We start from the raw sequence: 27,712 nt of genomic DNA on the forward strand, positions 1-27,712 counted from the left end.
TTACAAGGGTCACTCATCAGGACAAGAGAAGGGTACAGCTTGGGCTGTTGAACGTGGAGAGGATGGCTGCTCTGACTTGCTTACCTTGCGCCTCGTGTTGTGCACAAGGCCAGGGGCTGTCCCAGGTGGGGATGATTTGCTCAGGGAAGTGGTGGAATTACCGTCCCTAGAGGTGTTCAAGATGTGGCACTGAGTGATGTGGTTTAGTGATGGGTTGATGGTTGGATTTGATGATCTTAGAGGTCTTTTCCTACCTTAATGATTCTTTGATTCTAATTTGTTGCTCCTCCCGTGCCTGGTGATGCTTGGTCTCCAGCTTGGATGCTGATCTCTTCAAGCATCCGTCATTTTCCTGTGACAGGCAGCACAAAACAAAGAGATCCATCCCCCTACATGTCACAGGGCTCCCACCCAAAGCTTTGATCAGCACATGCAGATGCAGGTCAGAAGCATTCCCGCAGCATTGCTTTTCAGCATTCAGCATTGTTTTCCACCAGAGCTGTGAGTTTAGAAAGCAGATCCCAGGAGGCTCTGGTTTGAGGATGCTCATGTTCTGGCTGCATATTCTCAGCAGGACGGCTTTGATCTTAATGTGCCTCTGACAGTCATGTCACCCATGTTGTGCCCATTTGTATTCAAATGTTTGGTCCCAGTGATGTGGTTTTTCTGTTGTTGTTGTTCTTTGTATTTAATTATTCTTTCTTCATTAAACATTGCGTTCAGGTTGCCTGCTCCCTCCTGCCCTCCCACAGGAAAGCGTTCTGTGGTGTTTGCTTTGCTTTGTTTTGTTGCTTGAGGAAATTTTTCGCATTGCTTCACCATCTCATTTGTTTTGTGATTGTTATTTAGAGGCGACACAAATGTGTTTAGACTGGAATTAATGAGGAGGGTGAGTCCTAGACCAGGAAGATGCATGGAAGACATGGAAGGTGCAAAGAAAACCTAGATAAATGCCAGTGGGAGAAGCTAATAAAACTAGAGAGTAGTGTGGAAATCAGAAGGAAAAACACTACAATGATTTTCTATTGAACTTTGCGTTAGTGTTTATGATCAAGAAGAGACACAGACTTCGGTGTCATTTTTAGCACTTCTCTGCAAACTGGGTGGTTATGTGTGAGCGCATCTGTATAAGAGTTCCTTCTGTCACCCGGTTCCCAGCATTTCCTCTTACAAGACCCTGTTCTTGATTACTTATACCTTTTAAGAGCGGGCTGAAGTTTTCTGTGCTCTGTATCATCCTCAGGCTAGCTAATTTTGGAGAATGGCAATAAACACTTGGCAATGAGACAAGAACATCTAGATGAATAAGGTATGCATATCCACAGACAATATATATTCACATTAAAGATACAGACAGATAATCACAAGTGTTTCATTCAATCAGTTTAGGAAGTTCTCACTGTCTTAACTGGAAGGTACCACTCCTTAACAGAGAGCCTGCAAACATGCACGTACCTCGTCCTGGAGCACCAGGCAGAACCAGCTCCTTCTTTAGCTGGAGGAGTAACATCTTCAACCTCTCTAATTTGGTTTCCTGCAATTGTGAGGTGGTAAAGTTTGGCTTGCCTCAGTATGGTTATTGCATTATGCAGACACTGTAAATGACAATGCTAAGGTAGAGCTAATCAGTACGTCCCTGATCTTGTGAAAAACCTGATAGCATTCATTATTTATGTTTATTGGCGTACTTATTTCAGTGTTAAATTAGAACAGAGAGCTCCCCATAGACCTCCAAGGAGATTTTCCCAGGTGCGTCTGTGGAGACTTATTGCTGGTACCTGCCTGAACCAGAAGGTGTAACCTGACGTCACGCAGAGCCACGAGTGTCACTGTGTCCTCATGGCCAATGGAGACCTGGGGGCAATCCATGGCCCCATTGAAGTCAGATGGAGTTTTGCCATCAGCTCTGATGGAGCCAACATTCCTGTGCTGACATTTCACAGCAATCTCCTCTGCTGAATTTTCAACACGTGCGTGTTATTTTCATTAAAAATAAACAGCATCTTTCTAAGATGGAGACCTACATACGTACGTTGTGCCCAAAGATTGCACTAAAAGTTCATCAGGGTTAAACTTCGTGAATCCATCCTTGAAGTATCTGGGATATGAGCAAGCCCCACTTAGGCTGTTGGGGCTGCACATCCAGCGATCAGATGTCAGCGAGGAGTTTATGACTTCTGCAGAGCACACACACGCTCGGTGTTGGCCATGCTCAGGAGTGGGGACAGGCATTGGGCTGCACGTTTGGCTTTTGGGAACGATATCTGTGTGTCCATCCGCGGACCCTGGTACAGCACAGACAGGAAATGTGCCAGACTGCCTCGGCGGGAGGCTGCCTCCAACACGTGCAGGAGGGAACAAGAAACTGCTTAATGATTAATCACTGTCAGCCTTTGTTCTCGTTAAAGACTGGCTTGTTGGACAAGGCTGGTAATGAGGCTCTGTTCTGGGTCTGTTGCTATGTGAGCATGCAAGAGCTGGAGCTGGTCTGCGGTCCCGTGCAAGACACAGTTCCCACTTTGACCAGTTTTAATGAGTTTGGGTGGAAATGTCGTTATAAGAGTGCCTGCTAGTGGCTATAGGGCTGCATCTCTCCAGCAAGTGGCCTCCCCCTTCCTGGGGCTTATGGCAGGAGGACACATAAATCACTGGTGGCTGAGAACTGGTTTACAGGGATCTTGGGGGTGAGCAGCTTGCTTTTGGTGCTGAAAGGCAGAAAGCCGTAAAAGACTTCTAGGAAGAAGTGGACAAATAACTATGTGTAGAATTCCTTCTTCCGGCCTCTCATTGAAGGTGGAGATAGACCCCTGTGTGATACCAGATCACCTGTTTTTAGCTGGGAGATTGTGCACAATATCATTTTTAATGTATTTTTTCATGTAAACTTTTAAAATATTATAGGTCTGCCTTCCCTGACAGATATTGAAATTCTGCAGAATAGAATCACTGAGGCATTAAAAACAAACAACACCCAGCTCTAACTCTTGTTCTCTTGCTGCCTCTTGGGACTCGGCAGGTGTGCATACAAGTCATGCTGGGTGGCAGAACACTGTGCCCCGTGAAAGCATCCATCCTGCCCTGCTGTCCCAGCAAGAGCTGCAGCAGCTGGCTGTGCTGAAGGACATAGAATCACAGAATCATTAAGGTTGGAAAAGACCTCTGAACTCACCCAGTCCAACCATCAACCCACCCCCAACGTTCCCACACACCACATCCCTCAGTGCCACATCTCCATGGTTTTTGAACACCTCCAGGGCTGGTGACTGCACCACCTCCCTGGGCAGCCTGTGCCACCACTCTTGCTGAGAAGTTTTTCCTGTTATCCAACCTGAACCTCCTTGGTGCAACTTGAGGACATCCCCTTTGCTTGTTGGGTATCTGCTGCAGGAGAGGTTTCCCTCCAAACCCATCACTTGTAGGGTGAGTCCTGCCAGAGGCTGCAGAAATGTGGAATGCACTCCTTCTTGTCTGACCATTCCCAGCTCTGTAACATCTGGAGCGGTGGGTCCATGTTTCCTCTTTGGGCTCCATTGCTTGGTTTGTTGGAGGACTGATGCAGTGTTTACTTCTTTTTGCTGGTTGGACAAAGGCACAAGTATTTCTGGCAGACAGCCTGGGCTTGTGAAATCACAGATGCTGGTGTCCATGATTCCTCGTGAGTGTCCTTTGGAAATATGGCCCTGAAATATTTGCACTGAGAACTCAGACTGTTCATGGGAGAAAAACACAGGAGACAGCCCCGTGTGACTGAGCTTCTTATAAACATTCCAGAAAACTCCTGAATGGAAACATTTTCTGCTCTTCTCCCACTTCTGTCTCTGGATTATAGACACAGGAAAACAGGTCTCAGGATCTTGCCATTTTCAGTGTTATTTCCTCTAATTTCATCATACTGAGATGCTTAGATATACCTATGAATGTGATCTTGCAAGAACCTCTAAAGCCCTCTCTGGTGGGGTACTAGGAGAAATTCAGCCTATAACAATATATTCTGCGATTCACTTGAGATGCTTTTAGGTCGCTCTGTTCAACAAGCTTAAAAAGCCATTTGCCAGTGCTTGAGTGTTCACGCTCTCTCTGCCAGGCATCTTGCTTAGGTGTGACTATAAGCATCTAAAATTAGGAGTGAAAGGGAATGTTCCTATCATCTAATTCAGGCTCCTAACTCAGTTGCTTAAATTAGGCACCTAGAGCCTAATTATACAGCCTAGTGCCTCTGCTTGGTGAAGGGCTTTAGAGAGAATCAGTTCTAAGCCTTTCGTTTTGGACCTGAACTCAGAGGAGATTCACTTTTATTCTGCTAGATCCTCATATGCAAAAAGATGGAATGAATCTAAGGTGCTCAGTAAATGACTGTATTACACCCCAGTTGGGCTGAGCGAACAATAAGGGAAGGGAGGATCGGGCTGGCTGTGGTTCTTCATGGCCTGTGTTATTTCCAGCCTTGATACACAAATCACATCCTCAGCTGTTGCAAATGAGCACAACCCAGGAACTGCTTGGGGCTCTCGCAGGCGCAGAAAGAAGCCCTCTGCATTCCAGTCAGGAGTGGGAGTTATTCCTAAAAATAAGAAAACACTTTTGCTTTTTCAGTATCACTGAAGGAGCTCTCACTCTGCAGGCACCCTGCCACGGTCCTACTGCAGTTTTGTTTTCCTGTTGGCAGCAAGGTTGAATATTAGGAAACTTTTTTTTCTCAGCAAGAGTGGTGAGGCAGTGGCACAGGATGCCCAGGGTGGTGGTGCAGTCACTGTTCAGGAACCACGGAGATGTGGCACTGAGGGATGTGGGCAGTGGACATGGTGGGGGTGGGCTGGTAGTTGGACTAAGTGAGCTCAGAGGTCTTTTCCAATCTTAATGGTTCTGTGATTCTCTGATTCTATGATCTCCACTGTGCTAACTCCAGATATCTCTTTAAGCCAGTTTATGTTGCCTAAATTACACTGAGTATGAGTGGGGATAAAAGGCATAGGTAGGTCACCAGATGAACATCAGCTCTGGCCGTGGAAAGCACTGGGGAAGCAGCTTCTAGTGAGCCTCTTCTGTCACTGACTGAGCTTCAGTGAATCGCTCTGAAGCCTTTTGCTTTTTTTCTTTTAATTCTCCCTTTTAGACAGAAAATCTATGAGACCCAGGAGTCCATCCTGCCACTCCAGTGCCAGCTCCCCTGGCTGAGAAGCTAGCAGCTTCTGCAGGCATTGTGGTTTAGCAGAAAATTGGTCAATTGTTTCTATTCTGTCCCACAAAAACATTCATCAACCCAAGGCATTTCAAGGAGCAGAAGGCAAAAGGTCTGCACATGCTTCTGTAACCAGTTGTCCCTAACAGCTCCTGTACAGTGAACTGCAGAAGACATTCAGGGGTTCCTGACAGGAAGAGAAGAAGGGAGAGGGCTGCAAATTGCTCTGGTGGTAGAGGAGTCCTGCCAGCTCCTAGCTGTGCTGAAATCCCTCTCCAGCTGCGCATTGCTGTTACTACTGCAGTATAAAAGCTGTGATTGATCCCCTATTTTCCTTGGTGACTTCACCATGTCTAGCTTTGTGGAGAAGACCAACATGAGTCAACCTAAACATATGGAATGACTGTATAAGGGGCAACAGATTTGATGCTCTGCCATACTCAAGCCTACCAGCCAGGTCTGCAGAATGGACTCCCAGCAAATGCCTTGGGCCATCCACAGGAGGGAGAAGGCTGGGCTCATTGTCATCTGCTTTGTAAAATGGGATTGGTGCTTCCAAGCTCTGCATGGCAACCATGCTGTCAAGAAAACAGAACAGGAGCCCAGATCTGAAGTTACTGCATGGAGTAATGCTGGGAAGGGAAGGGAAGGGAAGGGAAGGGAAGGGAAGGGAAGGGAAGGGAAGGGAAGGGAAGGGAAGGGAAGGGAAGGGAAGGGAAGGGAAGGGAAGGGAAGGGAAGGGAAGGGAAGGGAAGGGAAGGGAAGGGAAGGGAAGGGAAGGGAAGGGAAGGGAGAAAAAAAAAGAAGAGGAAAAAGAAAAAGAAGAGAAAAAAGAAAAAGAAAAAGAAAAAGAAAAAGAAAAAGAAAAAGAAAAAGAAAAAGAAAAAGAAAAAGAAAAAGAAAAAGAAAAAGAAAAAGAAAAAGAAAAAGAAAAAGAAAAAGAGAAAAAGGAAAAGAAAGAAGGAGAAAGAAAGAGAAAGAAAAGATTTATTATTCTAACACATATGTAAGTTAGAAGCCAAAGCCTCTCTTTATGTGTGTGAATACAAGTCAGTTGCAGCAGGGAAACCGAAAGGCAAATCCAATCTTAAATGCTTTGATTTACTGCAGATCTAAACATTGGAGCACAATGTTCTTTGTGGCGCTGGCAAACAAAAGCCCGGCTGTGCTCCCAGCTCTGCGCCATCTCGTCTCACTGTCCCTTCTGCTTTCCTGCTCCTCCTTGGTTCTGCATCTCCCAGTTACTTTGGTGAGAGATGTCACCAGTGGCAGTGAACACCTCCTGGTCCACAGGGATGTGAGCGAGGGGCAGAGAAGGGCTTTGGGAAGGGTCCACAGCTCATTCTTGTGCCGCTGGAGCTGCTCTGCCTCCTCTCAGCACACCACTGCCCATGGGAACACAACTGGATTAGGAGCGCAACGCGGCCTCATCAGCTCATGCTGACATTTCATGAACAGCAGTGAAAGGACTGAATGCAAAAAAGCAAACTGGCTCCGAGTCCTTGATTTATACTGTTTTCTCAGGGCCTTTTTGCCAAGCAGCGAGCGCATCGTGCCAATTGCTGTTACAGAAAAGCTTTCTTTGATAGGTAGCTTGAATGGACACTGCCCAGTTTATGTTAAACAAAGTCCTTCCCCATGGCTCAGAGTGGCTGGCAAGGGATAAGGGAGAGAGAAAAGGTTGGGCTTTATTGGGATGTTGTTGTTGTTGGTTTTGGGGTTGTTTTTTTTTTAGACTGGACTATGAAAGCACATTTGGTGGAGCCTGCATTATCTGTGCAAAAACACAACAGATGAATTCTATTAATGGATATAACATGTGGCTGGGTTCAAACTAGAGTGTCATTTGAATATGGAAGTCAAAGCCAATTTATTGTAACATATTTTTCTTTTCAAAATATTTTAAGAAAGACAAAAAAGTTTGCACAACGACTTGGCAAGCAGGTCTGTTGAGAGGAGGTAGTTTCTATCTTGCAGCTAACATAAGGGCTGAAAAATGTGGCAGTGCTGAGCAATCCCGGATTCCTTCTGGAACCAAAGGAAAGTGTGCAGGATATAATTGTGTAAGGGCCCAATAAATTTTCAAGGGTGGGTTTGTAACACTGCCCTGGGGGCTGCAGGTGGCTCCAGAAGAAAGTCATGGCTTTTATTTCATTAAGAGACATCAAAAACTTGTATCCAGCTAGCTCTGCACTCGTGTAGCCCCATCTATAAGCCACAGAATTATTTTAAAATAGAAATAACTCCAACAGTCACTGTGTTTCTTCCATGCCAGATGGTATAAAGATACGTTGGATTAGTTTGCAGTATGCATGTTACTGTGTGTGAGAGGGTGCTTTTGTGTGCTGAGCAAAAGCTAAGACGTGGAAATGAGCTTTCCTGGGGTTTTCAAAGTGATTGCCTTCGGTGCCCTGAGGTGTTCAGGGTGTGGAAGGCAGCCTGGCCCATCCTTCTTTCACTGTCAGTTGGTCCTTCTTTCCCCGGATGCCATGAGAGGCCTTGGTCATGGCGCAGGGCTTCACCCTGGGACTACACCTCAGGACTAAGAAGTATCACTCCATGGGGCATCACAATGCCCTTGCCCAAGTGCTGTGTCAAAACACGCTGCTGGGTATTAAGTTACACCGAATTCACCAGCTGGTTCCTATGCTGAATTGCAACAAAGCGGATTCAGGAAACTGATGTTTCTCATAACAGTTGTGACCTCTCCAGTCCTGTTTTCTTGCAGCTAAGGAGCACCTGACTATCAAGCAATCCAACATAGGCTGAATGTTTTTGTGGGCTAGCACATTTTTGTGTGCTGACTGAGAAAGTCCTTTCCCACATTTGGTGAAGATCCAAGTAGCAAACACTGGTGGAGCAAGTAGACAGAAAACATATTTCTGTCAACAGAAACCACGGGTAAAAGAAAATGAGCAGCATATTCTCATCCCATGTCTGTTGTCATCCTGAATGTACAGTCCGGACTTCCTAAGTACCTTCCTCATCAAAGGTCATCTAGTCCAACTCCCCTCCAATGAACAGGGATATACATAGATAAAACAGGTTGCCCAGGGCCTGATCCGCATGAATTTGCCCAAAAGGAAAATCTTATTCTCTGAATGAATGGTCAGGCAATGGAACAGGCTGCCCGGGGATGGGCTGGAGTCACCATCCCTGGAGGTGTTCAAGAAAGCTGGAGTACTTAGGGGCACAGTTTAGTGGGTAATATTGGTGGCAGGTGGACAGATGGACAAGATGATCTTAGAGGCCTTAATGATGCTATGATTCTATGACATAGGGAAGAGGAAGCATATTGAGATTCATGGAAAAGAACAGGGAGATCCTAAAGCCCCCTTTAAGGTCCTGTCCACTTATATGTTTGTAAACCAGTAAGTTCTAAGGCTATTTGTTTAATCTAGTGCTAACTGAAGACAATCAGCAATTTCAGAGGCCGTTCTTGCAAGGGAAGTGAAGGCACAAAGGAAAGCACCACCACTCACCCTGCTGCAAAGTTGCATCTTGCGACTCCTGTATTTTCTAACAGTAAATATCACTTGTAGCAATGAGTCTTCTCCAGCGATGTGTCTCTAAACAATTCTTGCTGCTGCTCACCAGGTGGTAGGAACCAGCAGATGAAGAGTTTGTTCCCTTGTGGTCAAACAGGCTGCTGTGCAGCCCAATGGAAGTTTCCTGAATGGTCTGCAGGACAGCTCAGTTACTTCTGTTAATGTTTCCCAGGCTCCTGGTACAACATCAAGCTTTTCCACTGGAACCACCTGGCATGTTTTTGTAGTCTTCCACAAGCAATAAAGTTACCCCACCCCTTACTTATTTTGTCAAAGCTTTTGCATCAGTCACTTGTGCTGAGAGCCTGTGGACCGTCCGCTGCACTTGAGCAAATTGCATAAAAGGGATTATTTCCTTTTCTTGTTGCTTGTTATTATTTTCATCCTTCATGAGCCATTTTTTTTCTGTTTCAGGATCAACACTCTGTGGTAGGCCAGGGAGCTGGCCCCACTCCAAACTCCAGTTCTTGCTCAAATCCAAACACTGGAAGTGGCTACATGAACTCATCCCAGCAATCAATGTTGAATCAGCAACTGATGGAAAAGAAGCAGGCTCTGCAACGGCAAATGATGGAGCAAAAACAACTCCTCCTACAGCAGCAGATGTTGGCAGAAGCTGTAAGTTTTCCAGTTCCTTATTTGATGGGGAAAAGATTTTTTTATGGAAATAATAGAAAAGAAAGCTAAGACAGGGAGAAGAAAGTACCCAAGACCGAGGTTATTTTGACAAAGCCTGGGCCTTCTGGAGTGTGCCTCATATTTCTCAGCACTTCAATATGCCCTTTCAAAACCATTTCAGTTTATATGAAACAACTGAAGTATCAGAGCTACTGTAGCTTTGTTATAAGAATTAAGAATATGCTTAATCCTGGGCATATGAATATTTTCAGTGGTTTTCCTTGTGAGATAAGTTAAGGTGCATTGCTGCACTGCCTTGACTCCAGAGCAAATCTGACTTCCAGGCTCAGCAAACTAAACAGAATGGTATAAAGGGCCTATGTGTAAGCAAGCAATTGATAGTAGTGTTCAAAACCAAACTTTGTGCTTGTCTGGGATTGCCCGTGTATTTTTCTTTCTCCATTTCTCTCTGTACATTTCCAGATAACTGTAGCCAGCTCTTCTCTCTTCCTAGTTAACCAGAGCAAGGGGGATATGTGTGGTATTGATAGAAGTGACTGACCCCAGAACCCACTAGTTTTGTTCTGCTAAAGTAGCACTGCTGTTGATACCACATCCAGTCTGCTGAAGGTGCTAGATGAGCATGGCCTATGGCTTACATACCTCAGGAGAGCCTACATGGAACGCCCATTCACGTTGGCATGGCATTTTGAATCCAAAACTTTCTCTTCTATATAGAAACAGATCCAGAAAAACTGGCATGTTTAGTGAATGCTATGGAAGAGCACAGAAATGGAAAATCCACAGCTTCATGTGGATATTTTCAATACAACTGAAAAAAATAAAATCCATATTTTTATAGATGCCTCTTTGTTTAACAAATGTGTGAATGCTCCAAGAATACAAACTAAAAAGACTTGAGTTTGAAATTCAGGATTTCATTGTCCTATAAGGGAAATAACTGTTAGCTTTCTAGCTTATGCAGAAGAGAACTGTAGTGTCAGCTCAGCTCTGTGCTGCACTTTTCCGAACCTTTATCGGAAGAAAAAGTGAATTGCTCACATAATTCTTTTTAAAAATAAGTAAAAGCCAAACAGAAATTAAAATAACTCTACAGAACGAGATCTTTGATCAGCTTTCATTTGTTTTGTATTGTGGACATGGCAGTTCGCACAAAGCCTAGCTGCATTTTTTTGCTGGGATTGCCTGCAGGTTAACTTGCCTTTTTCTTACAAGGCTGACTGGTATGTTGAAACGAGCTCTATAAATCTCACTTTTAGAACGCATTAGGGAAATGCCTAAATGCTGCAAGAAAGGCTTTTCTGCCAGCATTTCTGAGTTTCAGGTAGAAGAACCCTTAGTAAATCTGATTGGCTTCAGACACACACCAGGCCTGGTCCTCTTCCACAGCGATGAGCTGGTTTGCTGTCTGAGCAGACCCAAGCTCCTTAAGACAAATCCGCGTCTAGGCCACTGGATGACCTTGGCCACTGCCCAGAAATGACTTTTCCTCTCATGCCCAGTGGAGAGCACAGGGAGCATTTTATATGATTTCCCCATAGATTTTGGATGTAAAATGAGTGTAAAGGTTGGATTAGCCAACCTCAGGTCTGCAAGTACAAAGCTCAGTTTCATTGGTGAGCATGTCGCGGAGAGTCTTGCCCAGTAGGCCTGACTCTAGGAGGCACACGCACACCACTAATGTCTTTATGTGGACAGGGCAAATAGATTTCAATTCAAGGACATGGATTTCTATCTTCCTTTCACTAAGTATGTGTCCCCAGTGCTTACACTCCTGGGATAAGCAAGACAGTGCCATGTACACGTAAAGGAAACACAGGGCAGTAGTGAGTGGTATAAACAACCATCCAAGTACAGTCTTTGTTAAGCCCTGTCCACGTCTCCCAATTGTATCTATGATGAGAAGAGACAGTAAGGGGACAAAGCAATGGATCTTGCTTATTTCTGTGGCAACTCCTCCAATGTTGGAGGAAGGAAGGAGGGAGAGAGACAACAAAGCATGTTTAATGGCAAGCTGAAATCCTTTTTGCCAGCCTTGTACATTCACCCAGGTCAGCATGGGTAAAATGGGCTGAGAAATGTTGACATAGTCAAGGGGCAGGTGTGGACCTTGCAGGTCTGGACCCTAAATTAACTAATTTCTACTCTCATCCTCTAGGAGAAAATCACTCCACAAGATCAGCTGAACAGACACTTGACACGACCACCACCAGATTATAAAGACCAAAGGAGAAATGTGGTCAACATGCAACAAGCGAGCCAGTATCCTGGTAAGTGTCCATGTACTAAAAACACTTTTTCCTCCAGAAGAGCCAGGCATGCACTGATAACAAGGGCCAGATTTTATGGGCACAGAATCACAGAATGACCCGGGTTGGAAGGGACCTCAAGGATCATGTAGTTCCAACCCCCCTGCCTAGTAGGGCCACCAAACATACACATTTACTAGATCAGATTGCCCAGGGCCCCGTCCAACCTGGTCTTGAACACCTCCAAGGACGGGGCATCCACAACCTCCCTGAGGGCCTAACCACTCTCCTAGTGAAGAACTTCCCCCTAACATCCAACCTAAATCTTCCCTCTTTCAACTTAAAACCATTTCCCCATGTCCTGCTTTGTCAGCCCTTTAAGGGCACTCTACCCTTCAGCACTGCTTTGGGAAGACATGTACTGAAATACCTTATACAGAGGTGCCTTCATGAATGTACAGCCTTGCTCTGTCCATAAGTTTCTCATCTGGAACCTCCTGCTTCAGGGATTGAGACTCGAAACATTCTTCCTTTCAAACAGAAGCTTATTTACAGCATGAAGACTCTTACATTGATTCTTAATTATTATATATGATGCCACCATGGGCACCAGAGCTGCCATTTGAACTTTTAGTCCCTTTTTTATATGCCTTAGTGCTTCACTACAAGCAGCATCTTAACAAATCAGACAAGCAGTGAGATAAAAGTCCCAGCGTTCAGCCACAACTGCCAAGAGTAGACAGTTTGTTTCAGCTCCTGCACCCTCCATGGAGAGCCTGGGTTAGGAGCACAGAACTGATGGGCTTCCTTGCCATTTGTGTAGCTGGTTGGCTGTGGGCTGCTCTGAGTGCAGAGTAAGGAAAGAGTGCTGGGGAGAAAGAGAAGGTCGGAGGGAGTTCAGCAGGTAGGATCAAGGATGTTCTCTATCCTGCAGTGTTTGTGCATTTAAGTATAAAGCGATCCTCACCTTCTAGTGATCTCTGTATGCAATACACTGAGAAAAAAAAAGAAAAAAGATGTTTTAGTTTTTTATCCTTAACTGTTGGCTCTGCAAATTCAACAGAGCTATCACAGAATCACAGAATTGTAGGTGTTGGAGGGGACTTCTAGAGATCAGTGAGTCCAACCCCCCTGCAAAGTAGGCTGCACAGGTAGGCATCCATGTGGGTCTTGAATATCTCTACAGAAGGAGAATCCACTACTTCCCTGGGCAGAGATGAGCCTTTCCCTCCTACCTATCCATTGCAGCAGGACTTCTTCACTTTCTCTTACATCTTTAATGGGTTCCCAAATGCAGTTCCTCTGCCCAAGCTGCTGACACAGCACCAACATGGAGATGCTCGTGCGCTGTTTTGCTGTTTGCAAGTCCCAGCAGTGACAAACTTGCTGCATTCTACAACCTGCTGCTTTCTGACAAGTCTGAGCATTTCCTGTTTTCAGTACATTTGCACAAGCGTCACTGATGCCCACGGCGAGGGCAGTGCCACAGGGCCCTGTGTGCTGGCTGAGTACTTCCTGTGCTGTTACAAATGCTTTGATGGTGTAGGGAACCTGCTTCGGCAGGGGGGTTGGACTTGATGATCTCTAGAGGTCCCTTCCAACCCCTACAATTCTGTGATTCTGTGATTATGCTGGCAGCTTTGCTAGGGAATCCTGTGATTTCGTGCATTGCTTAAAGGCTCATTCCTGGATTCAAATGATTAACTGAGATTCTTGGCTTACACTTGTAAACAACACATCTCTAGCCTGAGAGAGAACATGGAAACGGCTGCAGCCACGTCTGCAAAAGGCTCCAAAACAAGTAGATCGCCATTGTTATGTGGCTCTCCTTGTTTGAAATCTAATGGACACCTTGCCAGGCCTTGTGGCATTTGGAGATGCATCTCCTGGGTTTGCAGCATATGAGATTGGCAGCACTTGCCCATGCAAATCTCCCCACTGAGGAACCCAAGGAAGGAGAGCAGCATTTTGGGTGACCCTGGGAGAAAGGGCTGCACTGGGAGCTCACCGTACATCTACCAGCTGGGGTGGTTAGGAAACTCTTGCATATGGCAGCAACACGGGGAATCTATTCCCTGTTCTCTGGGAAGAGCTTTGCCCAGGTCAGGGAGAAAAAACAACAACAAAGTTAAACGAAAATCCATAAAGGCCTGGAGACATGTGGTGAAGCATTTTATTTCCCTGTGCTTTTCCCTCCAGTGCTGTGTCACAGCAATAAGCCCCTGACACCAGCAGGTGAATGGGGCAGTGAAGGCATTTTGAACCGCTGCCGCCTGGGGTGTCCAGCTGCCGTGTGTGCAGCGCTGCTTGGGGAGAAAAGTCTTCCCATCTGGAAGAAATCAGGATGGAAAATATTCGTGTTAAAAATAAAGGGATAAAAATAGCAATACAAAGAAAAAAAGAGAGAAACTTTGTCTTTTGCGCAACATGTACAACCCATGTCTCGAGCTCACACTCCTTGAAGCATTTATGCAAGAAGCAGGATTGTTCTCCCTCGATGCTGTTCCAAGGTCTTTGGAAATGTTTCCTATGCTATTCCTCCACCTTACCAGCAGCTTAAGGGAGCAAAGTCTGAGGACCCCAGTCTCTATTAACCCTACAAGAAGAAAGCAATACACAAACCACCCGCAAAGCCAAAGACAGGCTGTGATCCTTTCTGCATAGCACTGAGTCTCTTCCCAGGAGCAGTGCAGCACACAGGGGAGAATCCAATGGTGGGCTCCTCAGGGCATCTCCTGTCCGAAGGGCTGCCCAGCTTTGGGATTGAACTGAGATTTTAGAGCATTGAATCACAGAATTGTTTGAGTTGGAAGGGACCTTTAATGTTTATCCAGTCTGACTCCTCTGCAATGAATGGGGTCATCTACAGCTAGATCAGTCTCCTTAAATTGTTTTGTAAGTAAGCATCTCCTACTTGGAGCCAGTTTGTAAAGAGCTCACCTTCCAGAATAACGTGAGTTTCTGAGTCTAGGTGTCTGTTTATGTTGATTTGGAATAGGCAACTCTGGTTGTGGAGTCAAACTCGGTGTTATTAATGAATCGGGAGGAGTTTGCTTTCAAGTACTTAATTGAAAAAGGAATCCTTTGCATCCGTTACTAAACAGCAATAGCATATGTATAAAAATGATGCAGAAATAGCAGAAATGTGTGATAATTCTTTTATTCTATTCCAGTCTCAGTGAACCAAAAATCATTATGGTGAAATTTCAGCAGGAACAGTATATTAAACAGATGTTACTAAACATAGATGTTTTAAATATGTATGTGCATGATTTGTGTTCAAGAGTTCTACAAGAGCTGGCTGAGAGGTTCTCCAAATTCTTAATGTCACTCTTTATTTAATCCTGAAACTCCGAGGAAGAAAACTAAAGCCATAACAAAAATTAGAAGAGTAATTAGGTAATTGATGCCATAGTGACCTAATGTGGAGCCTAGCAGAAGTACTGGGGAGCTAATTAGTAGCCTTTGTAATAAAGAACTTAAGAAGAGAATATAATTAATGTCAGGCAATGTGAGTTTTTCATAAAAGACATCTTTTCAAACTCATATGGTATATTTTATTTTTCAGTGGAACCACAACTTTACCTTGATAGAAGTAATAATTGTTCAGGTAGTGTACTTTAAAGCATATGACTTGGTACTACATATTTTGATTAAGAAACCAGAGTAATAGAAGATTAACATGGCACGTAAGGAAATGGCAGATAGGCCTCCAGGTATCCCTGCAAATACAGCTGAAAGGACAGAGTCTGAAGTGATGCTGAACAAGAAATAAAAAACTTGCTTTATGTCCATTCTGGAGTTGTGTAAGAGCCATTAAATACTGTGGGTAGCTGTGATGTATAGCCTTGAAATCAGATGCTGAGAACTGGCAAGTTTTGAAAAGAGCTGAGAATAACTGGAGGAGCGGAAAATATGCCACACATTGAGATACTGGGAAGACACAGTCATGGTCTATAAGCACCTGCTTGATAAGAAGGGATTGATGATGGACCAACTGATAAAAATAATCAAACACTAATGTGTAATAAAATCTGGTGATGAAGTCAAAGTTAGTCAAATTTAGCCTGGGTTTGTAGATGGTTTCAGCTAACTACATCTATGTTTATATCTAGAAAATGTTTGGTCTTCTTCAGACAGCCAGTGGGGCCTGGAATTAATTCAGACCCTTGCACTGCATAAGCAATGGTCTTGTGTCCACTTGGTCACCACACAGGAGCAAGCAGGTCACAGGACTGAGAAGTTCTCCTGGCATCTGCCTGGGGCAGAGGCTGTGTTCTGCATGTGGGTGAGATGCAGTCTTGGCTGGGCAGGAGAAAAGGGAAATATAAGAAGTCTCACCTCACTTCAGTGGGTTTTGTCTTGCATTTCTATCATTACTATTATAAAAGAAAAAAAGAAAAAAAGGCAGAAAATTGTTCATTCCTTCCCATGGGTTCTGACTATCCCTCCTTATTCCAATATTGCTCTTCTAGCAAGTACCACTTCTGGCTTATCCAGTGTCCTGTGAAAGGATGGAAAGACCGCCAGTGGCTTCATATAAAGCAAACCATCCATTAGCTGACAGGCATCTTCAAGGCTTCAAATAAGTACATGTAAATCCTATCAGAGCAAGATGTCTTACTCACGAAATTATTGATTTTTAACCTGTTGGTATTTGAATGACGTCATGTATCAACACACTTAGTTAAAACATGCATGTTTTCTCCTTTCCAGGTGGTTCGCCAGCTGTGAGCATGAGCTCCAGCATGTCCTTATCAAACCCAATTTCAACACACAGCATCATGCCTCAGAGCTCCAGCCTCATGTCCACCCCTGCTGGGACCCGAATGCCTTCTGTTCCTGCTGCTCGGAGTATGAGCTGCTATGGGAACCTTCCTTGCAACCAACCGAGTGCTTACAGTGTGACTTCAGGAATGAATCAAATGCAGCCACACAGAAACCAAAACCAAGTCCTGCCCACTCAGAATAATCCCATGATGTCTCGACAGCAAAGCATGACGCAGAACAACAACACAGCTGCTTTTGGGACTGGGTCAGTGGTCAGCTCACAGCAAGTAAGGCCAAGTTTGAACCACGGAGCCACAGGTATCCCAGTGCAAAGACCACCCAATGTGATGATCACAGCTACAGCCACTGCTCAGAACTGGGCCCCGCAAGAAGCTGCTGTGAAGCAGCAGGACGCACTGAAACCCACAGGTGTCCGTTTCCCTACAAGCACTCCATATTCTAACCAGTCTTTGCAACGCAACATGGGCAACCAGCATTTTCCTCAGCGTGCATTGGCACCTCCTAACCAGTTAACAGCAGGAGTCCAAATGAGGCCTCCTCTGAACCAAATGCACCAGACTGTAAATGGACAATCTGCTGGTTCGCTACGAGGTCTAAGTGTAAGGCCTAACCAGATAAGAGGACAGACTGTGCCTACCTTGAATCAGCCAGGAACAAGCATGACACCTCCGTCATCTCTGCCATCTACCAGTTTCACATCTACCAACCAAAACTCCCGGGCTTACCAAGGAGGTGACCATGGTAGTGACCTCACGTTTGACTTTCTGAACCAGCAGAGTGACAGTATAGGACCTGCGCTCAACAGTGATTCAGACTTTATAGATTCTTTACTGAAAACAGAACCTGGTAATGATGACTGGATGAAAGACATCAATCTTGATGAGATTTTGGGGAACCACTCGTAAGTGACAGTGCCAGGGGTGAAACAGATGAAGCAGCAGTAAGGACATTAGCTTTTTCTTTAGATACCAACAATCTCCTTTATTAACTTACACTCCAGTAACTGGGCTGTCCTTTAAAATACCACATAGGGCGACCACCTTGTTTGAAGAGTTGCTCTGGGAACAGAGGTGATGTCTCCCTGATCAAACGATAATGTAAATGGTAGTCATGCCTGCCAGAAAGGAGTGAGAATACGTGAAGGGTCTGTTCCCCACGCTGGTGCCCACCATATTGCAAACTCATTAGTTCTTCTCATGGGTGCTGTGTGGAAAAACACTTAGCTTCCCACATGCTGAAGCACCGGAGAGTAGTATGGGCTGTGAAACAGCATTTCTCTGAGTGTAAGTAGCAGCCCAAGCAGTCCAGAGATCTTCAGTCATTGTCTTTGCAGCCCTTAACTACCTTGGGACTACTCAGCCCTGGCAGGATCAGGCTCTGTGTAAATCTCATGGCGTTAAAAAAAACAACTGTTTACTTCTACATAGTACAGACTCACACTTGTGTTTCCAATGGTTTTGTTTTAAACCTTCTGTGTTTTATACCACACAAAAGGGTAAGTGGTCCCATCCAAGGAAAGGAGACAGATCATGCAACAGACATTAGCGTGTAATGGTGTGCTCTAGTTTTTGCTTTCTCTCTTTCACCAGCGCCTGCAGCCAGTATCAGAGGAAGCTGCCTTCCTGTCAACAGCACATTTGGAGCATAGAGGGAGACATGGCATGAACTATGCCAGAGCTTGGGAGCCTCCCTTTGCCACCTTGCCCTCCCCCAAGAACACCAGTGACTTAATGGACAAATTAATTGAGAAAGGTGCTCACAGTTTGACCCTCATGGGCTACATTCCCAGTCCAGATTACAGGAGGACAAATACATGATGTGGCCATTGAAGCCACAGCAAGTATCCCCATTTTCATCTTAACCCAAGGCGCGGGTCAGGTAATTCAGCCCAGTCCCATTTTGATTGCACAGTATCTTGGCTCCACTTTCCAAAGCTCACCTTTGGTATATGAGGGGAGTTTAAGAGGTCCAACAATGGCCCAGATCAATACAGCTTCTTTCAGCAGAGTACAAGGGTGCTGCCTCTGGAACCAGCATGCATACATATCTATTACAGAATCACAGAATTATCAAGGTTGGTAAAGACCTAGAAGATCATCTAGTCCAACCATTACCAATACTTCCCAGCTAAATCATATTCATCAACACAACATCCAAACGTTTCTTGAACACCTGGGTTACCTGCAGTATTCACTCAACCACATCTATGCTGGTACATTGAACAGTTTTAAAGAATATTTCTGGGCACTCAACTCAATCAAATGTTCTGGCTTTTTAGGATGGTTCAGCTAACATTGCCCTGAGCAATTTCTGTATATCAATAGGAAGTTAACTTGAGTCACAGCAAGTTTGCAGCTACCTTGCACTGAAGGCTAACAGAACAGAGTAGTAAGGATATGGATTCCACATTGCTTGAATTCACTGCTACAGAATAGTCTATAGGCTTGGCGAGTCAGGACATCAGAAAGAGGTCCTACGTCACAATAAAGTAACTCTACTGTGAGTCTGGAAGGAGGATTCAGAAATGGGAGCAGATCTTGCAATTCAAATGAAAATGCTGTGCTTTAAAATGATGTAGCGAGACGTGTTTCACAGCCTCCTCTGAATTAGTTAAAACTAGATGTGGCAAAGGAATACAATGCCTACGTTCACATGCCTCAGCGCCAAGAGGCACTGCTCTACCCCATCTGCGCAAGTGCTTTATTCATCCTTGTTAGTGGAAGTGGGATGAGTAGACTATCTGACAATAGCCTCTGCACTTATCTGACCTATTTCTCAAGAGAGGTTTTAATAAGGCTTTTCCAGTTATTTCTCACTGTCATTTCATGTGGGCACAATTCTTCACGATGTTTCAAGAAGCACGGTCACACACGCACAAGTGCCAGCACCTCCAAGAAAGGTGTAACATGGGCATATGATGAGACGTATCAGTTGAGGCAGGTGGGACGTGATGCTATTAATTCCCAGACTCTGTTCATGAGAGAGATGAGAAACCACACTGGACTGTCCCTTCTGCCCCACCTAGTGATCGCTGTGCATTGCTGCCTTGCATATGGTGGTGGCTCAGCTGACCAGAAAGCTCCATTTTATCCCCAGTTTTCACTGGGGTGCATGCAGTATTGATGTTTCCAAGTCCTTAAAAAGCTTTTCAGCTTACTGGCATCCTACCTTCTTTGGGAGTGATACAGATGCAGTCTAACAAATGCATCCCCTATATACTGTGCAAAACTAGAGTGAAGCAGTAGCTAGGAGTTGGAAGTGTAAAGATCAGCACACAGGAATGCACATTATCTGTGAGCAGTGACCACCCAACCTCTTGCATGAGCAGACAATTCTGATGCTAAAGCTGAGGCTGGGTTAGTCTCATCAAGAGCAATGAGCACTAAAGTCTGCTAACTTCAGCTGCACTCGCATGCCATTGAGAAAGCCACCTGTACTGAGAACAGATTGTTTTCCAGATCCTCAACTGATGTAAAATAATGCTCAGCTGAGGAGCTGGTCCCAAGACTTTAAGCTGTCACCCAGTGCTGAATTCAATGCTGAGCTTTGGCCTGTTGGCCCCAGCCTGCAGTGGAGGAAACACTGGGCATCCATGGGATCAAAACATCATCCTGTCTTAAGTAAACCCAGCAAGGCAGAGGCCACTGCAGTCCTGTAAAGACACACCTGATGCATTTGAAATAGGAGCTGGCGAAAGACTTCTTGCTACCAAAACTTGAATCCAGTGTCCTTTCTTCAGAACACCTGTGTCCAAGCTGAGTTAGTGTCTTTGTTTTCCTTTCTTTGCAATGGTTAAGTGCACTACCCTTAGAGTCTATTTTTCATCATCGACCGAGCGCTCTTCACAGTATTGGGTTGTAAATATAAAGAATTATTTGTTTTGTAAACTTTTGTAAAAAAAAAAAAAAGAAAGAAAAAAGGGAAAAAAAGCAAAAAAGAAAGAAAAGGAAAAACAAACAAAAATGAAATAAAAACAAAACCAAAAAGTAATAATATTTTGGTAGGAATAATAAAATCATATTATTTGGGTTATATTTATACATATGTGAAATAAATATACTATCAGAAAGTTGTATTTTATACGAAAAAAAGACAACGGTTACCTTTTGTATTCTATATACAAAGTTTTGTATGATACGATTGTTTATTTTTATCTGCAGACTTCGGATTTTGGGGGAGGGCATGATGGGATCGTGGTTAAATAGCTGGGCCTGACCCCAAGCTCACTGAAACCAATGGAGTCTTTCCATTGCCTTCGCAGGGCTTTGAATCAAGCCTTTAAATCAACTTCAGGTATATTTGAGATCTGAAGCTCTCTGGAAACCTCAACATGAAAACATTCCAGGTTTCAATTTATTATTATTTTTTTTCCCCCACAAAAAAAAAAAGGCTTTTATTCTTGTTGTTGTTGTTGTTGTTGTTGTAACTCTTGGGAGGCAGATGGGACCCATGTAACTGTCACGTCCTTGTTGCATGTACGTCTGCTTTATATTTTCCCCATATTATAAACCAGTGTTTCTCTATACAGACTGAAAAGAAAAGTTGCTGTACAGAAATGTTTGTGTTTATGCATTTTTACATGTGGCTGTATATACCTCTTAGTACTATGCAGTGACACTTATTTGACTCCATTTATTTTTCACCTAAACATGAATAGTATGTTTTTCAGTAGCTATCAAAACTCTGCCAAGTAAATCAATCAAAATTATCCCGAGTGTCTCTTTCCTTAATGTGAATGTTAAAATTAATGTCTGTTTAGTCAACGGCTCATTCATCTGAGTAAATTGAAATTACAGTTCTATTTTAGGAGGGGGTGAGAAAAATGTGCATCTGGCAGCTTCTGGGAGCTCACTCTGCTTCTTTGCAAGGGAACTGGGATTTTTTTCTCCTGATTGGAGCAATGGTTTCATGCCAGCAGGGGTTAACGAGTAACATGTGGGTATTTTCGCTCCTGAGGAATAGGTTGGTGTCGTCTTGCAGCACAGTGGTTTGCTTATATGCTCCTAAGCCCTGCTGCAGCAATGAGCTTGCAAGTATCTGTAAGCCAGAGCGTTCGTGCATGACGTGATCCAACATTTTAATAAACCCCATCAAGCTGTATACCAAGGATGTGCTATCATCTAATTCATGCATCACCTCGGAGAGAGCTGAAAAACAGCCACGAGGAAGTGATTTCTCGTTCCTTGACAGGCTTCCCTCATAAGCCAGGCTCCATCTCCAAGCAGAGGCTGGTGACACAGGGCTGCTGAGGGGGGATGCTGGCATTTCCCCTGTACCCCACAGTACCCACACTGCCCACAGCTCTTCTCTTGCTTCAGCATCTCCAGGTGGCAGCCCTGGCTCCTCTCTCACCCAGGCGTGGAAATCAGGGCACAGTCTTGCTCATCCATGAGCACGCCTGAAATAGGTCATGAGACTCGTACCCTAAAGTGCCTCTTTGTCTACCCCAGCTGTAAAGGCAGTCAGACTGCCACTTCAGACGCTTACCCTGGAGGCTCATCTGCTTGGATGAAAGCTCCCTGGAGACAGCAGCAGCAGCAGCAGGACAGATGGAATAAAGAAGTCTCCTATTTCCATTGGTGCCAGGTGGTTTCCAGCTGGCCAGACTGCCCAGCATTCTGGTGATGCTCACTGGGCAGAGAGCACTTGCACCCAGCCTAATCCATAGCAAGGATAGAGCTAATGGGACTGGGGAGGCTCACACAGGGCTCTTGATTGGCTGAAAAAGCAGTATCTATAGTATTAAGGTGAAAAACAGCCGAGGGTGGGGGCCTCCCAGGCCCTGCTAGTGCCTGAGTGTGATGACCACTCTGCCAAGCACACTCCACATCCACCACCAAAACCATTCCCACTGTGGATGCAAGGTGTGATAACATGGACACAATGTCACCCTGCACCACATGTTCTCAGTGACACAGAACATCCCCAGATACATTCTGTGTGCCTGGAGAAATGTGGTCAGGGAGAGCATGTGGGAGACACGGGTGGCTGGGGGTGATTGCCCTGCCCAGCCAGATGCATGACAGCAGGATCTGCACCACATCTGGGTGAGGGCTGACCTTTTCTACGCCAGCTGAATCCTATGGGGACACACTACCACCTCAGTGCAGAGCGCTGCTCACTCCCAATACAGCACAGGGGCCCCACAGCAGCAGGAATATGGGCAAGATCCTGCCATAGTAACAACTTACACCATGGGAAAAGCTGACATCACGCCAGATTTTAAATAAGGCTTTCTGGGTCATGCAGGCTACTTTGACAGAGCTCCTTTAATAAGGATTCAGATCATTTCCCAATGACAAATAAATGACATATAAAATTTCTCTTTTTTTTTCCCTTCCAGCTCACAAGATCATTGCACAGTCGCTCAGCCACAAATTACTGTATTAAAAAGATTGCTTTTTCTGCAATGACTCAGCCACTTCTGTGCTGAAGAGCACGCACAGTTCCCGTTGAGCATGTGGTGATGTTTGCATTGCCCCTGCATGATTAGAATCACGCAATCATTAGGTTGGAAAAGACCTGTAAGATCATCAAGTCCAACTGCGTGCCCACCACCACCATGCCCACTAACTACATCCTTGCAGGCTGGATCCTCTCCTTCCTCATCCTCAGAACCAATAGCGGGTTCCTGATGCTGCACGGCCAAAGGCTGAGGGGCTCTGCTGGCGTGTAAGCACAGCCATCACTCCCCAGGCATGGCGTGCCTTCCTCTGCAGGGTTTGAGACAACAAAGATGCGCTATCTGTGGTTTTTGGAGGTCTGCCTGCAATGTTTTCACTCTGGCTGACTAGTCTGCCTTGTTCTACAAGCACAGTAACTGTTTTATTCTACGTGCTCACGAGCACTAGGAAAATCCTGTGGTACTGTTCAGCTTTTGGGTGAAATGCTGAGTGTAGGGGCATCTAACCCTTAAAATCAGTTTGAAAGAAGGAAAAGGTTCCTGGTTGTTGTGCTGGTCAATGAACAACACATAAAGGCAGGATTTGCCCTTGATACAGTTATGTTGAGGTGACATGGCAAAAATAAAACCAGGCGATGTATTCAAACAGCCTTTTGTGATGACCTGGTCTCTAAATAGAGCAGGGAAGTTAACTCCAGTACCAAAACTATTCCAACATTCTGCTAAATTAGTGCCTGAAGAACATTAAGACCAGGGTCTGAGATGACCACGAAATCCCGATCAGGATTTATTACACTGTTATTTGAGAATCAGATTTGGAAGGCTTCTTCTCTTAAGAAAAGCCCATAGGGTTTGTTCCATACACTGATCTCATGACAAAGGACAGGGTACACAGGCAAGTCAAGTCAATATGTGAACTTAATTCATGCGTAATTTCCATCCACGAAAAGCATCTTTCTCTGGGGAAGGCATATTTGAAGCATATTGGCTGCATCTCTTTAAATTTATTACAGAAAGAATTTGGTAAATTTTCCAAAAGTGTAACTGTTAAAAAGAGAAATGTGTTCAAATTTACCTGGCGTGTGACTCTGATTCATCAAACTTAGCAGTAACTCTAAGGTAGTGTTGAATACCTAAGAACATATGCATTAGCTGAAACATCTCTTTGTGAATCTGCACAGGAACTTTGCCAGTGATGATTTATTCCTCTTCTGAGTTCCTTTTGCTCATAAGGTCCATGATTTTGTCCCGTGTTACTCATCCTCCAGCAGGACTTCTACCTGGCATAACATCAGTCTTCACATCACTGCACTCTGTACCAAATTACAGCTGAAGTAAAGAAACCTGTTGCACTTTCTCCTGTGGCTCCTTCAGTGTATCAGATGACCAACCACAAAGAATGTGTATACCAGAGGGAAGACCTACATGTGTGATCCCAGAAGGATGATCAAAGTTGCAGGGCTACGTGGCATCCTCCTTCATGTGTGAGCAACAAGTTAGCTGCATTCGTAGCTAAAATCAGGACTTCATGCATAACACCCCCCTCATGCCCCAAAAACAACTTTTCCTTTCATTTAAGAAACAAATCTACTACTTAAAGCAGTTTCCCCATAATTACACTGCATCTTTATATTATAATGTGCCACAGTGGTCTAGTGGAATCAACCATAGCAAAACCATCACATGCTGATCTTATTCATTAACTTTCCCTTCAACCCAAGCCCTAGGACTTAGCCTAGTCTGTTTTACAATACAATCTGCTGGATTCTTACATACAAATACCAACAGACCATCTGTTTATGCCAAGGAATTTAAAACCTTCCTGTAGAAAATGTCTGAAGTGTTTCAGATGGTTACAAAATGGTTTTCTTTTTCATTTTTCATCTTCTACTTTCTTTAAGGAAAAGGTGTCCGTTAGATACACTTCGCTGGGCCTCCAAAACCTCTCACTATTAGGTGGGTTTTAACTTTCAGTAAGCAAGAGCAAGCAGGCAGAAGGAAGCAGTGCAAATGATCAGAAGTCTAGAAAAGATAAGAACTGAGATTGGAGTAGGATGAAGATTCTTCAGGTAGATGCATTGCTGCTGTCAGGGGGGAAATGCTATGTATTTCCATACTGATGTCAACAGTCCAAGAAATAATGGGTTCAGAACAGCCGCCAGGTGGAAGTTTTTAACATGAAGGATAGTGCTTGGATGAACTAGATGAGAAGAGTATGGAGTCTGAAGTCTTTAAGGCTTGGTTAAGCACTTCAGAAATGATACCGATACAAGTTACCCTGCCTTCAGGCAGTTGTGTGGACTTAATGTCTTGTTGGATCCTCAGAGAAAGACAGTAAATCTGTGGAAAACAAGTGGGAAGTTTTTACATGGAGGAAGGAAAGGAAAAGAATCAGTAAAGGCAGTTTTATGGGGCACAGGTCAACCGATACTCACAAATTCACATAAGCATCACCCTCCAACCCTACAATGCAACTATTTGAATCCCCCTGCTCCCATAGCATAAGAACACTGCAGGAGGCCTGAGAGATATTTGTCCCAGTGGACTTGCCTGCACCTTCAGGCTTTCTCCTGGGGGATGAAGTTAAGGAAATCTTCCATTTGAGCTCCTTTCCTGTAGAGAAAGGTTTTAATTCGATGCTTGCCCTTTTGTGCTAAAGTTACCAAGGCGCGCTGGCTAATCGGTGGAATGATCAGAAGGTCATCGAGATACCCAAATGCGGCCCTAAGCATGTCTAAGTTGATGTCTTTGTTCGCCTCACAAAGCCAAACAAGAGTAGCTTGTGTGTGGATTAGATATCTGCAATTCAATCCAGATGATCTCTTTCTTAAGGAAAAAAAAATCCCTCTTCATACCACCCATAAAGACAGCCATCGTGGGACGAAGCATTGCGGGCTTCTGTTCCGCCTCACTTGAAACTGCAGACTTTAAAGGCAGAGACAGAAGAAGACGTACAGCTGCTGACGGAGGCAGGCTTACAAGTGTGCGTAGACCATGTGCTTGTAAGGGAATTTAAAGGATTAGGGGAGAATTAAATGTTTGCCTGTCTTTGTTGTTCAGCACAGCTTCAAAGCTGGTAGACGATACTAAAGATGATATTTCTCCTTTTTAAATACCGGAAGGGGACTCCCAAAACAATAGCTGGAAAATGCAGGCGTGATCTCACAGATGGATACAGAAATATGCTGCGTGATTCCTATCAGATGGATGAGGAACATACTATCCAGCAGTATAAAACACACAGAAAGTTAATGGTTATTAGATACCAATAACCAATAATACCAATAATGGTCATTAAATACCAATAAACGATCCCCTGCATGGGAAAAAAAAAACCATCTGAAAATTCCTTTCCGGGAAATAGAAGGCAAGCATCCTGGCTGCTGATTTCAGTGTATCCTGACACACTGCCCTACGGATTAATGGACCAGCAGGAAAATGGCACTATCCATGGTCACTTCACAGTGCGCTTCTTTTGGGTAGCATTTGGACAGTGCTCTCAGTCATAGGGTTTGAAGTCTGGGTTGTCCTGTGTGCAGCCAGGAGTTGGACCCAATGATCTTTTTGGGTTCCTCCCAACCTGGTATATTCTATAATTCTACAGATTTTTAGTGAATAGAGAAACCCCACAACTCTGGAATGGGGCTAAAAAAAAAGCCACTATGGCATGTTCCCAATCATGAACTGAAAAGCTTACACATACTTGAGACCTGAGATAAATGGTGGCGTGCCCCTCACAGGAGCTGCCCTCTGGGTGCCATAGCTCTGCTTGGGACAGTCTCTAAGATCGCACTCTTGGTCTGGGCCTTTGTCTCCAGTATCATCTTCTCAAAATACCGTGGTCAGTGCTTCTGAAAAGCATCTTTAGAAGGCAGACTGATGGTTGTTTTCTGCATGAAAGCACATCTCTTCGAGCTGAATTTTGGGGTTTTATGGATTCTTTTTCACTGCTCTGATTCTTTTATTCATTATAGAGGAAGCAGAGCAAAGGTGAAAAGCTTGCTCATTATCTCTTTTCTCTCTCCCGCTCCAGCCTATCTGTCTGAAAGGTGTTATCACTGAAATAGTTATTGTGGACTAGTAGCAATTGATACCATCCTTGGATCTCAGCAACAGCAAACACTCATTCTGAATAAAGGCAGTGCAGATTTCCTAAGCTGCCCATCACCAAGCACAGCTGCATTACTTGGGACTTCACAGGCCCAACAGTGAAGAAAATAACTTTCTTTATCTTCACTGCAGACATTGGCTAAATTTAAAATGTGATAGGTTTTGTGTTAGTTTTAATCAAAGCAGGAAGGTGCTCTATAGAATGTTATCTAAGCATTTGTGCAATGGGCACTGAACTAGTAGACACTGTGGTTATTGAGCAAGATATTCACACAGACACAGGCTTAAAACCTTGTCCATGAAGAAATGCTTGAGTGGGACAAGGACATTTCTCTCCTTTCTGTCTTTTTCTTTCTAAACCTGAATGGGTTTCTGTTACAGGGGGTGCTGTGTCACCCTACATTAAGGATACGTAATTCTTTCCTTGGCACAGGATTCTTGTGAGCTTCTCTCTAGGAAGGGATCGCACCTCCATTTTTTGGTATTTGACATTCAATGTGGTCAATGCCCTCAGGACAAAAGAGTATCTTTGCCCTTGGAAATTCCACTTCACTTTGCTTAAGACATTTAACATTAAGCCTCTGTTCTTCCACTTTTCTCAATTTCCTCACACTGGAAAAGGTGCTGGCAACATGCCTGAATGACTGAAGCATTGGAGAGAGTTGTGAGGTACACTCTGGCAGTTCATGCTCAGGTTCATTCTGGATTCCTGCTCATTTCAGGCACTGCCAGCCTCACAAGCACCTCTTCTCTCTGCAGTTGCTTTTGTAGCAGAGCTGGCCAAAGCAAAAGT

At 44.5% G+C, this 27,712-nt stretch overlaps 1 protein-coding gene across 1 annotated transcript in view; it reads left to right on the plus strand.

The window, feature by feature from the left end:
• The window catches only part of MAML2 (mastermind like transcriptional coactivator 2), a 196,311-nt gene extending 175,993 nt beyond the window's left edge, over nt 1–20,318 (plus strand). Inside the window, exons 3-5 of the mRNA XM_085508966.1 lie at nt 9,142–9,345; nt 11,525–11,636; nt 16,332–20,318. Coding sequence (XP_085365092.1) covers nt 9,142–9,345; nt 11,525–11,636; nt 16,332–17,311 — 1,296 coding nt within the window. The 3' untranslated portion in view covers nt 17,312–20,318. The remainder of the gene's footprint in view (nt 1–9,141; nt 9,346–11,524; nt 11,637–16,331) is intronic.
• Nucleotides 20,319–27,712: the final 7,394 nt, after the last annotated feature.

The sequence above is a fragment of the Coturnix japonica genome, chromosome 1 (genome assembly GCF_054131305.1).
Source record: "Coturnix japonica strain WE chromosome 1, WE-NBRP24, whole genome shotgun sequence".
In the NCBI taxonomy this organism is placed as follows: domain Eukaryota; kingdom Metazoa; phylum Chordata; class Aves; order Galliformes; family Phasianidae; genus Coturnix; species Coturnix japonica.